The 15,069-nt window shown below is 43.7% G+C and overlaps 1 protein-coding gene across 1 annotated transcript in view; it reads left to right on the top strand.

Moving 5' to 3' along the window:
• The window catches only part of lamb4 (laminin, beta 4), a 49,108-nt gene that overhangs the window by 23,900 nt on the left and 10,139 nt on the right, over window positions 1–15,069 (top strand). The window contains exons 17-30 of the mRNA XM_063197021.1: window positions 769–884; window positions 3,138–3,258; window positions 3,796–4,009; window positions 4,910–5,053; window positions 5,375–5,606; window positions 6,171–6,328; window positions 6,506–6,730; window positions 7,878–8,095; window positions 8,444–8,540; window positions 9,086–9,452; window positions 9,969–10,129; window positions 10,820–11,019; window positions 11,433–11,636; window positions 12,319–12,463. Of these exons, the coding sequence (XP_063053091.1) occupies window positions 769–884; window positions 3,138–3,258; window positions 3,796–4,009; window positions 4,910–5,053; window positions 5,375–5,606; window positions 6,171–6,328; window positions 6,506–6,730; window positions 7,878–8,095; window positions 8,444–8,540; window positions 9,086–9,452; window positions 9,969–10,129; window positions 10,820–11,019; window positions 11,433–11,636; window positions 12,319–12,463 (2,602 nt within the window). The remainder of the gene's footprint in view (window positions 1–768; window positions 885–3,137; window positions 3,259–3,795; window positions 4,010–4,909; window positions 5,054–5,374; window positions 5,607–6,170; window positions 6,329–6,505; window positions 6,731–7,877; window positions 8,096–8,443; window positions 8,541–9,085; window positions 9,453–9,968; window positions 10,130–10,819; window positions 11,020–11,432; window positions 11,637–12,318; window positions 12,464–15,069) is intronic.

The raw sequence follows: 15,069 nt of genomic DNA, 5'->3' as shown, positions 1-15,069 counted from the left end.
ATTAAAATACATTTCTATTTTATATTCTTTAATCCAAAGGCGATTGAAATGTTCCTACTCTTCACACCCCTCTTCACATGCACTTCATCATGCTAGTAAACAGTAAATATTGCAGTGTTCATTAAACATGTAGGACCAAAAAAATAAAGAAAAAGCAGAGGCATACAGAGATTCTTTTATTTTTGGAACATGACTCAAGGTGCTGAATTACCAATGCAAAATGTACTGTATGGGGGACTATGGGGAGCAGCAATGTTTTTGTTTTTAATTTTCTTTTTTATATATATAACTCAACACTTAAAGGGACACTGTGTGAGATTTTTATTTGTTTATTTCCAGAATTCATGCTGCCCATTCACTAATGTTACCTTTTTCATGAATACTTACCACCACCATAAAATTCTAAGTATTCATTATGACTGAAAAAATTGCACTTTTCTTACATGAAAAGGGGGATCTTCTCCATGGTCCGACACTTTGAATTTCCAGAAATAGCCATTTTTAGCTTCAAAAATGACTGTACTTAGGTCATGCTAGAAAATATTAGTTTATTACTTAGTAAACTTTCATGAAAAGATCAAATTTGGCAATAGGCAGCCCCGTTTCAATGAGCAGCATAGTTGCAGTACCCTTTTTGACCATTTCCTGCACAGTGTACCTTTAAAACATAAAGGGAGGTAAAGTATAAACTATGAAGTGGAAAGGCACATACAAGAGAAGGATATTTGTCTTTTTTTCAATCCTGAGACTCATGTATTTCTTTTGTAGTCCCCAGATGACTGGATTGCCACTGTGCGGGTGGTGCCTTCAGCTCCCCTGGACTTTGGCAGGTGTCAAAACGATCCGTCAACTGAGTATGATGTCCCTCTCCCAGGCTCCAAAAGGTGAAGTGGAACACATGTCACTGGTTTACCATTTGTCCTTTTGAGACTATGAGTGAGCTCTGGTAGGCAGGCTGCCGTCACCATAGTACCCTGTTAAATTTCATTTCCCTCCAGTAACTTAACCCTCCTGTTACCCTCAAATTTTGGAACATCCGTGATCATTGGGGTCAATTTGACCCCAACCACTTAAATGTCTACAAAATCAGTAGAAAACAACACTTTGGCACATGTTTATGTGTCAGATATGTATTATTGCTCTGTTGGTGACAGAAAAAGTCCTTTACATATATCCTAGCACCCCCACACATAGCCCACACACCAAAAAAAACTAATCCATGACTAGGCGAACATTTGAAAAAATAGCAATAAAATGTCATTAATTGGTCTAAAAACATATGGATACATATTATTGAAATTTTAGTGGCTCCATATACTCCCTAAATATGAATTTCTTTTACTTATAACATTTGAAAAGAAAAAACAAATTTGATTATCAAGGATATTATCTGTCTATTACCGTATGGGTTAATTTGACCCTAAAAGAAATAGACATTTTCCCAAACATTCAGAAGGTTTTTAAGTCCAACATTAATTTTCCTTGAATGTTTGAATGTGTATTTATAACATAAGTATAATAGTTAGGTAAGAACATGGATACATTGCCAACCAAGAGTTTCGGGAACATCATAGAAAATCATTGTTTTCTACATTATTTCGACGCTTGAATTAGTGTGAAGGAAAAACGCATAAGGAGCATAAAAAAGCATTAGCAAAAATGAGCATGTGTTCCTTGTAGACATATTACATGTTCATGGTAGTGGGGTAATGTTTGAAGGAACAGGGCTAGCAAATTGTATGTTTACTTCTATTCACTATGTAAGCCCACTGGAGAACTTGTGGTATGGACGTCAATGTGTATGTCCTTCACAAAAGTTACAGCTGTTGCTGTTCCTGCCTTCTCTATGTCAGGTAGCAGCAGTTTATAACCAATGCTGCAGACAACTATGTCAATTTGGAACACCATACTGAATATAGGAGAAGAATAACACCATTATATCTCTCAACATAGCAACAAACCATGAGATCGCATCCATCTGAAGAAGTACAACGGGTTGTCACCATCAGAACAGTCCATTTCAATATTTGGATCACAATCATAAAGCTTCTCTTCAAATATACCATCACTTATAATTATGTATGCTGGGCACAGAACAGCATGCACAGCAATGCTGACCATATGTGACCCATCTTATGCTAGCGTGTGTGTGTAGTGGGAGGGTGCAAAAGTAGCTCCCAGGGTACAGGGCTTGGGGGTAGGGGGGTTGCTGTGGTGGGTGCCATGATGGTACTATAGGTACAACAAGGTTCAGTTGGTGGATTTTGTCAAAATGTCAACGCTGTATAGTCACCACTGTCCAAAATGTTGCCGTGAATTAGTTTTAGGCCTCCCCTATGTCATTAGTACTTTTTAGTTATCAGGGGCCAACAAAAGCAAAATGTTCAGAAGAAACATGGCTAAATAGCTTATTGTCATGTATTTCACATTATCTAAACATATTTTAACATTTTTTTTTGCAAAATATGGATGTTCCATTCATGTTTTATACACGTGAAACAATTGGGGTCAAATTGACCCCAAAGAACACGGATGTAACCAAAATGAGTACAGCACTTAGGAAAAACATTTTTGTTGAAATTTCACTTTTTTCACATTCATTCCATCTATTTAGGAAAAGTCATCAAATATGAGGCAGAAGAAATATGTACTTCATGTATTTTTCAGGTGTTAAACATTGAAAGGGGTCAAATAGACCCCAAGGATAACAGGAGGGTTAAGGGGAAATGTAGCTGTGCTCCAGATGTAAAATTAGGTGCTAAATCAGGTGCAAAGAACAAAAAAGTTCTTTGGTGGTTGCACATTGGAAAAAGAGAAATAAGGTGTGCAAAAAGGACAGCAAGATCCTTATTTAAAAACTTGCAAGTCCAGCTACTTGAAATGGAGCTGGTTGATAGTAACACTGGCTCAGTGCTTTGAAAGGGAAGTTCCTTTGGTTGTGATACACAACTTCACCACAAGGTGGGGCTGGAGATGTGATCAAGAGCTCCCACACTGCCAGGTTTCGAAAGGTGCGGTCATGGTTAGCCTTTTGCTATTTTAACACAACAGGTATCACACTACCGGCTGGCACAATAGTGATACACAGTACACATGATGGCCACTAGATGTGAAGTGTAAAACTCTGTTCTATTTAGGGTGGCCCTGTTGGACTCCACTGTGTGTTTGGAAGCTGGCGTGCCATACTCTGTGGATGTCACTCTTCGGAAGACCTCCAACCCACAGTCACCATCTGACATATACATCCTTATTGACTCTGTGAGTTACTCTTGCTTCTCTTTTGTCTGTGTTCCCCGTTTTTTATTGAAATAAATTACGCTTTGGAAATCACTACCACTTGCATGAAAACATTTGGCTAAATGGATATAGTAGGCAACTGATTACTGGAAAACTTTGATACAGCAGGGAGATTTAGGTACAAGAGGCACATCATTTAATGTCTTTTTAATGTAATATTACTCCCATCGCTAGCCTCACCTCCAGGCCCAGTCGGACATCTGTCTGTCTGTCTGTCTATCTTAACAAAGTAAGAGTCTCAGAGTATGTTTGCTTTGAGGATGACAACTAGCTAGGTCAAAAGTATTTTTAAAAATCAGGGAACAGAACAGAAAACAAAAATTGATACAAAATCAGTGAATGAAAGAAAATAACATTCATTCATTCATTCATTCATTCATTCATTCATTCATTCATTCATTCATTCATTCATTCATTCATTCATTTACTTATTCATCATTCATTCATTCATTCATTCATTCATTCATTCATTCCCATGATGTCTGTATTCCTTCACAGCTGGGGCTGATTCCTCAGGCTGATGCTCCCGTGGCCCCCGAGGGGGGCGATGAGGGGGGCCCCTCCGGTCCCTCTAGCTCGGGCCCTAGCTGTGCGGCGGCCCCTGAGGACCAGCCTCAGTACCGCTGTGTGGAGCTGAGGGCCAGCGTCTCTCGAGAGCAGTGCCAGGGACTCCTCACCAGCATCTCAGCCCTCGCCAACAACGGAGCTGTCCGTGAGTTTCAACATGGCTGTTTTCTTAACAGTCACCGCCTTGCCATCAGGGTTTTTGTTACACCAACACCCTGACCAGTGATTTAATTGTTATGCCTTCATTGACAGGATAGTATGAGATGCTGACAGGAAGTGAGTGGGAGAGAGAGGTTTGGGAGGATTGGGAAACTCGAACTGGGGTCCCCATGGGCATGAAAGCGCAAATCTGAGATTTTATATTGTCCAGTATATCTGCTCTGACGTGGGCCAGTCAAACAATACAAACTGGTGTTGGTGGGATGGTCCATTTTGTTAAGGATAGTCAGCCCATACTTCTTGATGGTGGTATGGTCCGTGTTTAATGAACATTGAACGCTTGCGAGAGCAACAGAGATATCCAAACAAAGTGATCTACAACACTGTACCACCATCATTTACCCAAACATACTAGTCTACATAGGACATGGCTACCTTATAGGACATAATAGCCAATAGTAATTCAATGTGTGAGTAGGAGAAAGGTGTTTGTGGTGTCTTTGTTTTGTAAACTAACAACCTGCTTTATTGTTGATGGCAGACCATGTCTTCCTCATGCTCTTATAGTCAAGGACATCACGTTTGGGAAGCATGGTTTACTATGATGACATCAAGGCAATTCTCATCGCCATTCTCATACGTTCATAGCCTTTGGATAGCAGTAGATGTAAAAGCGAAATGGAATAAAGATTCTGAAAAATTACGTTGCTGAACTAATGATTATAAAGATAATAGTGTACCTATGTGATTACCTAGCAGTCTCTCTCTTTGTCTGTCTTTCTCTCTCTCTCTCTCCCTCCCTCTCCCTCTCTCTCTCTCTCTCTCTCTCTCTCTCTCTCTCTCTCTCTCTCTCTCTCTCTCTCTCTCTTTCATTTCATGTTCACAGCCTGCAATTGTCATGCCGATGGCGCGTACAGAGAGACCTGTGCCAAGTTTGGGGGTCAGTGTGAATGTAAACCCAACGTGATTGGACGATGCTGTGACTCCTGTGCTCCACTGTCCTATGACCTTAGACCAAATGGATGCAGACGTATGTTACTCATGCAATTGGTATTTCATTTCTCTCTGCCTGCTTTTAAAATCAACCCTAGCACCTGATTCCGCGCGCAGAACCATTTTTGTGAATTTGCTATGATATTGGCAAAAGTTGTTAGACCTTGTTTACCTTTCATATGAAATCAACAAATAGGATTTGATTATGAGCATGACTATAACTATGACTATGATAATTGTTGTTGTTGTTGTTGTCGTCCTCTTCTTCTTCTTCTTCTTCTTCTTCTTCTTCTTCTTCTTCTTCTTCTTCTTCTTCTTGTCATCATAAACACCTGCTCTTTTTCCCCTCTTCTTCCAGCCTGTGACTGTGAGTCTCACGGCTCCACGGCGGAGGCCTGCGATGTGACGTCTGGCCAGTGTCCGTGTCGTCCTGAGGTGACAGGCCAGCACTGTGACAAGTGTGCACCGGGCCACTTCGACTTCCCCCAGTGCGCCCCCTGCCAGTGCAACGGCCTGGCCGACCTCTGTGACCCCGTCACCGGAGCCTGCCAGGACTGCCGAGACTTCTCCACCGGACACAACTGTGATAGGTTGGGGAAGGATTGATTGCTGGAGCTTTTTTGTCTGAATTTGTTATAGTAGAGTAGCACAGTACAGTACAGTAACTTTTGTTAATCTTGAAGGAAATGAAGGTGTACAGCAGAAAACACAAGTACACATAAGATGCACAAAAAATACTGTACATTGCAAGGCGTATTAAACATATAGCACAGTTGCCTATTCAGCGATTAGGCAGATATCACACACACACACACACACACACACACACACACACACACACACACACACACACACACACACACACACACACACACACACACACACGCACACACACACACACAACCTTTGCCGCCACTTGGCCAGGACGCCCCTGTCTATTTTCCTGGTAAAATAAAGGTTGAAAACAAAAAAAAATGCATCCATTGCCCCCATTTGCCTATGGATCAGGTTTTGTCAGATTAGATATCAGTTCAAAGGTTAAATAAGTTGGCATAGGCACTACATGTTTAATTGGTTTTCTAAATGCATGCCTTGAGTGTTCTTTTAAGACGACTCTGACGATACAAAATGCACACTGTATGTCTCCTTCTAAGGTGCCTGCCTGGTTACTATGGCGACCCAGTGTTCCGTGAGCCTTGTGAGCCGTGCACGTGCCCAGATGTGGTGGAGAGTGGCCGCAACTTTGCTCACTCCTGCCACAAGGACGACGACACTGACATCCTCGTCTGTGACTGCCTCAGCGGACACGAAGGTACTCACACGCATGCACGCACGCACGCACGCACGCACGCACACACACACACATGCACACACACACACATGCACACACACACTTCAAATTGTTATTAAACCCACTAATCAAATTTACATGGACTGGATTGAAATATTATAACCACCCGTGGCCGCCTCCCTCCACACCACCCCACAGGGGCCCGCTGTGACAGCTGCTCGCCAGGCTTCTACGGAGACCTGTTGGAGCCCGGTGCCCAGTGCCAGGCGTGCCAGTGCAACAACAACACGGACCCGCTGGACATCCACGCCTGCGACAAGCTGACGGGCACCTGCCTGCGCTGCCTGCACAACACCCGGGGGCCCTCCTGCGAGAGCTGCAAGCCCGGCTACTATGGCGACGCTCTGGAACAAGACTGTAAAGGTACGTGTGTAAAGGAGGCCACTGGTGCTTTTGACCCTGGATGGGAGTGAGGTTTAGGGGGGTGAGTGTAACAGAGGCCAACTAGCAGAGTGTGGCATGGAACTTTAGTAAACCTCCCTCCCGAAGCCTCATACAGTATCGATAGTGTTGGGCTATCGGACTGGTCCTTTAGCTCAGCGGTACCGTGCTGTGCCTCCCATACCGATGCGTTTATTAGGAGGTGGCAAGTTTGCGGCCCCGAGGGGGACGGACTGCACGGAAACACCTCAGTTACACGTGCACACACAGCAGTGGTGCCAAATACAATGGCCCTTGGGGACACATACTGTATGCCTCTTCTAAGGCAGCTTAGTTTCACTCTTGCTTTATAGATTTAAAACAAAAACAAAAATATTGTTTGGGCTTTCACGCCTTTATTTGGACAGGACAATCACAGTAGGTGAGGAAATGAGTGGGAGAGAGAAGGTGGGGGGATTGGGAAATGACCTTTGGCTCCCCGGCGTAACAGTGCGGTGCCTCAACCATTTGAGCCACAGCTACTAGACAGCCAACACTACTAGAATCCCACTCATGGAGAACACATGGAGAACACACTGAGTATTGCATTACATTACATTACATTACATTGCATTTCGCAGACGCTTTATAATCAAAGCAACTTTCAAAAGAGGACATAATCATAGCCAACATCACTAGCAAATACAAAGTGCACAGGAAATATACAAAAACAACAAGTGCAGATGCAAAGAGGGGTTAGTTTTTTTAGTACACACACAACACACACACACACGCACATCCAGACACATCATGTCAAGAGTCTGCCCTGGGGCTAGGCCAGCTCAAGCATTAGTCTGGCAACTCTATCAAAGCAGCTCAATTTATCCTCCTTTTTACTTTCTAATTGCAAGTGCTAAACTAAAAACCTCAAACCTTCTTGCTTTCATCATTTCTTTTATTTTTGGCAGTATTTTATTTGAATCTACAGTACTCTGCCTACTGTATGTTTTTAGACTCGTGTTTGTGTACAGTTGTAATTGTCTATATGTCCAATTGTTTGCTGTATGGCTCCTAAACGCAAGACAAATTCCCTTCGGGGCAATAAAGGTTTTCATTCATTCAATTGGTAATGATTTTGTCTGGTGTGTAGAGTGCTCCTGTGATCGTCGCGGTACAGAGGTGACACTGTGCCCGCTGGACAGCCCGTGCCACTGTGACCAGGAGACGGGCCAGTGCCCCTGCCGCACGGGCGTGACGGGACCGCTCTGCAACGAGTGTGAGGACGGCTACTGGAACCTGGACGGGGACTCTGGATGCCAGCCGTGCCACTGTGAGCCCGACCACTCGCTCAGCAACACCTGTGACAAGGTGAGGTCCATTTACAACTGTGGTTCTCAACCTTTTTCGAACAGCGCCCCCTGGACCTCAGAGGTCCCAGCACCCCCTTGACTTCATCACAAGGCCCCTTAGTATTAAACACGCTCACTAAGTATTAAAAAATATGATGGACCAATGCACCCCAATGGCAACTAAGTACCGCCTCCTCTCAGCTGCATCCTTCTTAAGTAAATGCTGTTTACACTTCCTTTTTATGATAACTCTGTTTATGATAGCTGCTATGAAAATCTTTCACCACACGGTTTTTATTGCGCCCCCTTTTGTGGTCTATAGCGCTGTAATTAACAAGTCGTCTTTCCTTCCACTATGTGTCCCCAGGTCACAGGCCAGTGCCCCTGTCTGCCTGAGTACGGCGGCCAGCAGTGTTTCGAGTGTGGAGAGAATTACTTTGGAAACCCAGATGTGCAGTGCCTTTGTACGTGAGACAATAATGACAATAAATGTGTAAAAAAATACTTAGTTTAGTATATTATATGTTATTTAAAAAGTAAATATTTTAAGACATTATATAAAATTGACAGAAATTCCATTAGAGATTAACATCATACAACGCAGAATTACAGGCTTCAAATTACTTTAATGGAATGAAATGACGCTTACCGTAAAAACCGGTATTATTTATTACAGTCTCATTAAATGTGTAATGTGTATTACCTGCATGAATTGAAAGGTTTCGTTGCAAAACGGTGTATCGTCCATTTTTTACTTTTGCATGTTATTATTGGAAATGACTGTTCAGAGGTCCTATCCTATGTGTGATTTCTTGCCATTCAAATAGTTTGGAAAAATAAACCGAAATATAATGCATTTTTCAATGCAATGCAATGGAATGCCCAATAGAAATATGTCAATTTTCCAACTTTCTACAAAATGGAGATACACCATTTTGCAACAAAACCCTTCAATTAGTCTCCGTTTAATTGGACCCCACCTTGCCTCTTGTGACCTTGACCCTCTCAGATTGCGACTGCAACATGGAGGGCACCCTGCGGCCGGCGTGTGACGTGGACACGGGCGAGTGCCGCTGCCGCCCCGGCGTGATGGGCATCCTGTGCGACGAGTGCGCCCCGGGCCACGAGGCCATCTTCCCCGAGTGCCCCGAGTGCCACCCCTGCTCCCAGCTCTGGGCCGCCAACGTCACCGACGTCAAGAGGGCGGCCGAGAAGATGCAAGGCCTGGTACCCAAGCCGGGCGATACCATCAAGCCCACCAACAAGCAGCGCTGGCAGCGGCTGCTGGACATGCAGTCGCGCCTGGACGCGGCCCTCAACATGACGGGCAACCAAACCGACCTGGATGACTTGGAGGACCTCCTCTCGCGCGTCCTGTGAGGATAATTTTATTTTTTATTTTTTACATAATATATACATAAATATTTTAGGGGCTTTTATGCCTTTATTTGGACAGGACAGTGTGAGATGGCTATTATCCCTTCCATAATGGCATCCAGGGAATGATACTGTGCGTCTATCAACTATAACCACAGAAGAATTGTTAGGTACTTTTATTTGAGTTTTATAATGTACAGCTTTAGAGTAGTAGTTGGATGGAGAGACATTGTATGGGTTCAGTTTAAAAGATGGGTTCATCCGTATGTACTGTATGCAGGGCCGCTGACAGCTTTGGCTGGGCGCAGGACAAAGCCATCTGAAAGGCCGCCCTACCTCAATCGCTATAATGTAATGAGGACCCAATTCTGGGCCCCCTCTCTCTCTCTCCACCCGGAACAATTGTCCCCTTTGTCCCCCCTGTCTGCCCCCTGATACCTACAGCTTTATTTTACAAAATCATTTTCATGTCCTGTATCTTTAGCTGCACTCTGTCTGTGTGTTTTTCTCTGTAGGAAGCTGAAAGACAGCATTGACCCCACCACCATCATCGTGGACCCCACCAGGCTAATAAACACTGAGATAGATAACATCAAGCTTGACTTCCAGAAGCTCATCAACAAGCTAATCGACAAGACGAAAGAAGTCCCCATAACCGATCCCAAAGCCCTGAATGGTAAGATGATTCTTTACTTGTTTTTTTGTGTGTTTTTTTTTTATACAGGCCATTATGGTAGCGTTCCTTTTTCAAAGCGGAATTAAGCTTCATACAGAAAATTAAAGTGAGTTAAAGGGGTATGCCACTATTTTGGGGCTTAATACAGTTAAAATCGTTGGCCAGGGTTTATAAATGTGGTAAAGTGTTGTACTTTTCATGTAAGCCGTTGTCTTGCTTTAAGACAAGTTAAAAGAGGGAGCATGTCGCTAAGCTAGTGAAAGTCAATGGATCCATGTAGCATGCTACAATGCTACACGGATCCATTGACTTTCACTAGCTTAGCGACATATTACCTCTTTTAACTTGAACTCTTTAACTCTGAAAGCAAGACAACGCTTAACATGAAAAATAAAACACTTTACCACCTTTATAAAGCCCAGCCAACGACTAACTGTATTAAGCCCCAAAATAGTGGCATACCCCTTTAATAATTCTAAATGAAATGACTTGTAAACGAGGCAAATGTGTGCAATCACTCTCATGATTGAACCATAATAAAAAAAACAAAAACAAAAAAAACGTGCTGAACCATGCTCAAAAAACCATGAATGCGGATGCGAATGAACCCGGAATGCTGCCTTGAAGGTAATGTTGAGAGTAAAAAAACACAATGTGTGCAATCCCTCTCATTCTCTTTTTTGTCCAAAGACACGCTGGAAGAGATCAAGAAGCGTTACAAGAGCGTCCTGGATGACGAGGAGCGGCTGAAGGATGCTCAGGACAAGCAGGACGACTCGCGGGACACCAGACAGAAGGTCAAACTGGAGCTGTCCAAGTGCAAAGGCGGAGACTGGGACGCCATGGAGAAGAAAGTCAAAGCCTTAAGCATCGTGCCCCTCAATGAATATGTGAGCAGAGCACACACACACACACACACACACACACACACACACACACACACACACACACACACACACACACACACACACACACAGTCAAGTCAACTCTACAAATCACACAAACAGGGCTCTAAATTAACACCAACCAACCGGCCAAATTCTGGTGACATGTCAGGTTGGCTGGTAGAAAACTTACTAGCCACTTTGACCCATTGGTGAGTCTGAGTTTGGCTAGTAAGATCAACATCTACTAGACATTTTGGCTGGTGGTGAAAAAGGTAAATTTAGAGCCCTGCACAAGTCAACTCTTTCAGTTTTTAACCACACAGCAGTTCTGATTATAAGGTACTTATGAATATGTGAATATTTGTGTGTGTGTGTGTGTGCGTGTGTGTGTGTGTGCGTGCGTGCGTGTGACATAGATATGTGGGGCCCCAGGTGATGCGAACTGCACTGATGCCAAGTGCGGCGGTGCACTGTGCAAGACGGACGCTGGGGAGCGTAAGTGCGGCGGGCCCGGATGCAAAGGCAGCCTCCCGCTGGGCATTAACACCACCGACCTCGCCGAGAAGACCGAGAGTGACCTCATCGACATGCTGCACAAGCTCAGAGACTCTGCCATCAAGGCAAGCACACAACTCTTTTTTTTTTTAATTGTCTTTTTTACTTTATATTATATATTATTTTATAATATATTTACGATAGCATAGGGAGAGAGGTGGGGAAGGACTGGCAAAGGACCCGGGCCGGGATTTGAACCGGGGTCGGCCGCACAGTGGACGAGTGCACTACCGTTAGGCCACGGCAGGGCCAAGCACACAACTCTTGGTGCCCCGAGACTTTGAATAGTGCCATAGCAATGTTCAAAACTAAGGCTATGTTAAAATATTGACTTATCGAGAAGTAAAAATAAAACTCTGATGTAGAATTTTGTGGATTGATTCATCTTGTGGTATAATGTTGTGATGGAGTCGGATGGAGTCGAGTCGGTCACTCAAAATGGTATAAATTAATAAGGTTCATTGAGGTACTTTATAGAGAACCAACCCATTTCCTCCCATGTTAGTGCATCCCCCGATCCATCCACAAACTCACATGCAGCGTATCGGTATATACCCACCCACACACTCTCGCTGGTACCAGACTCCCATGAGAAACAGAGACATTAGGTTTTATACGGGGTTCAGTGCCTTGCTCTAAAAAAAACACCTTTATTTGACCTAGCGAAAAATGTCATCTTTCTGTCTTGAAGTTTGAACGTGAGGAGCTTCCGCACTTAAAATCCTTATTTCTTTCTTTCTTCCTTAGATTAATGAGGCCAGAGACATGAACGAAGGCATCAAAGACGAGGCAGAGAAGATGAAACAGAAGATCAACGACAGCAAGAGCAAATTTGAGAAAGAGAAAAACGAGACCAAGGACCTCATCAAGAAAGTCAAGGATTACCTGACTGGTGAGACTGGTCATTTTTCCTAAATTTCTTGCCATGAATTATATATAAAGAAGACAGAGGTCATATCTGCCCAGAGGAAATTGATTGCACCGTTATTGCATCATATTGCACCTAACAAGCTCTTAATTTAAGGAGAGCTACTCTACAGTTGTTTTCAGACCATTCGACAAACCAAAGTGATTGCCTGTGACAGTAGGCACCAGCAAAATATGTGTGGTTCACCATCAAAACACATGTTGTTATGGTTCTTGGAGAAACCAAACTCTATTCGCTATTAGAAACCAAATTGTTGAATCTCTTATTGCAACCAACCAACATTCATAAAGGTTGGAGCAGGCTTCACCCAACATTTTTTTCTTCTTTTAAGAGTGCTGACCAAAATATTGTAAAACTGAAAAATGAGAAAAGGTCACACCATGCATAGCTGTCAAGTTGTTTGGTTTTGTTTAGTTTTGTTTTGAGTTTTTTCTTTGTTTTCAGTTTTGTTTGGTTTGTTTGTTTTATCCTCTGTGCATTTTTCCCCAACTTGAAAAGGTGACACTGGTGGAGCTGAAGGCACTGGAATTCACTCAAGCATGGACAGGACTACTGAGTTCCGTTTTAGTTTCTCCTTTTTTTTTCTTTTTATTTAGAGTTCAAGGCATTCAAGGTTCATCACAAATCAACAGGAAACAGAGCAGGTCTTTAGTCCCGTTAGTCCCTTTGCTAGGCAGGTAAAAAACCTGAAGGGAGATATAGCAGAAAAAGAACATGACATTAGTAAGCAGTAAAGAGCAGTGCGTTCATGCAAAGTGCAAATATGTAATATGCAAAAATGCTTCATATAAATATGTCAAAGATAAACTTTGTAATATAAATACACTATAGATTAGTCATAAAAATACATTTCTGTAGAAAAATAGAATTCGATGTGAATAAAATGAGCATTTATACACATTAAATATTTAACTTAATTTTGACCATAGGCAACCCCACTAACTGAGCGCAATTGCCAAGCGTCGGCTGGAAACAACAGCATTAAATAACAGATAGAGCGTTAGTGAATCAAACCAACTTGTGCCTGGCTATTAACTTTACAATGTTTCACTGTTTCACTCATTGTAACTAAGGAAGGAAACAGCAGTCCGAAAACAAATACTACCATATGCAGTCCAGACAAACACTGGTTAAATGCCATAGCGCATCACATCTCGCTACAAACAAGTTAACACAAACAACCGCGATGTAGGACAAACTCAGAAGTTCTTACCGGCTGCCTCTCCAAGTTTCAGTGTCAGTGTTGCACAGAATTTTAGCCAGCATTAGTCAAGCACAGCAAGCTTTTGTGTGTGACTCTTACCGTGTCTTTTTCCAACTGGAGTGAGGCAACTTAATTAAACGCACCTGAGTTTGACTTCTGCCGCGTTGTCAGATCAGCTGCGCTAGGGACAGCTGATCGCTGATCAGCCAACGCACACAGCGCTAATTAGGTGGCTTGCGCTTAGCGCAGGTTAAACACCTCCCATTTTTTTTCTTTTTTTTTCAAATTTTCTCCCGTGAATTTAAGTGAAATTAAAATAAATACAAAACTCTCATTGAACTGCACACCTCCCACTCGACCTTTACAGTAGCTATACTGGTAAGGTCGCTACTCAAGCTAAATACACTGTCAGTGACCCTTTTGCTCTTCGATGGGCAGCAGGACGACCAGACGCCGGACATCTCTGTGGAGGACGGTTGCTTGGGTCGCCCCCTTCTGGTCAGCAGCCTTCTTCGCATCCACAGCTTTCACAAGTGGAACGCAGAAACTGGGGATGACCCTCACGTTCGCATCCCTCACGATGCCCTTGCTGTCGGGGTTGGTGCTGACCACTCTGCCCAGTCTGAATTGGCCTCTCATTGCATTCTGGTCGCACAGCCAGACGATGTCTCCAACAGCCACGTTCCTCTCGGCTGTGTGCCACTTGCTTCTTATGAAGAGGTTGGGACCAGCCAGCTGACTCCAGTTTCTCCAGAACTTGCTGACTTCTGACTGCATTGCTTGGAGTCTTTTGTAAGGGTATGTGGTAAAATCAAAAGTCTTGACGTCACTACTTTGGGAGGCTCTTCCCAACAGGAGAGAGTTAGGAGTTACATACTGGACACAGTCCTCCCGGCTCTGTATCCTGGCATCAATCGGGCGTTCATTTGCAAGGTTGGCTGCCAAGTACAAAGCTGTTTGGAACTCACTGTAAGTCAGTATGGACTCCTTCCCCAAACTCTGCAACGCTCTCTTCACGATGCGAACAGCAGCCTCTGCAGCACCGTTTCTGTGTGGGGAATCGGCTGGATGGATCTTCCACTCCCATGCAGTACCATTCCTCGCAGCAGTCTCTTCCAGGGCCCCCTTGTTCTGACTGTCCAGGAACTCATTCAGATCTGCCAGGACCGGCTTTGCACCTATGAAGTTGGTGCCTGGGTCTGACCAGACCTTTCTGGGGTGTCCTCGGACTGCAGAGAATTTCTGGTAGGCCAGTAGGAAAGCTTCTGTGGACATTGCGCTGGCCAGCTCAGTGTGGATGGCTCGACTGGCCATACAACAGAAGACCACACCCCAGACCTTCATAGTCACCCTCTTCTTGACCTCG

The sequence above is a fragment of the Engraulis encrasicolus genome, chromosome 4 (assembly GCF_034702125.1).
Source record: "Engraulis encrasicolus isolate BLACKSEA-1 chromosome 4, IST_EnEncr_1.0, whole genome shotgun sequence".
Taxonomy (NCBI): Eukaryota; Metazoa; Chordata; class Actinopteri; order Clupeiformes; family Engraulidae; genus Engraulis; species Engraulis encrasicolus.
The sequence above is the reverse complement of the archived record's forward strand: the minus strand, read 5'-3'. Positions and strand labels throughout refer to the sequence as shown.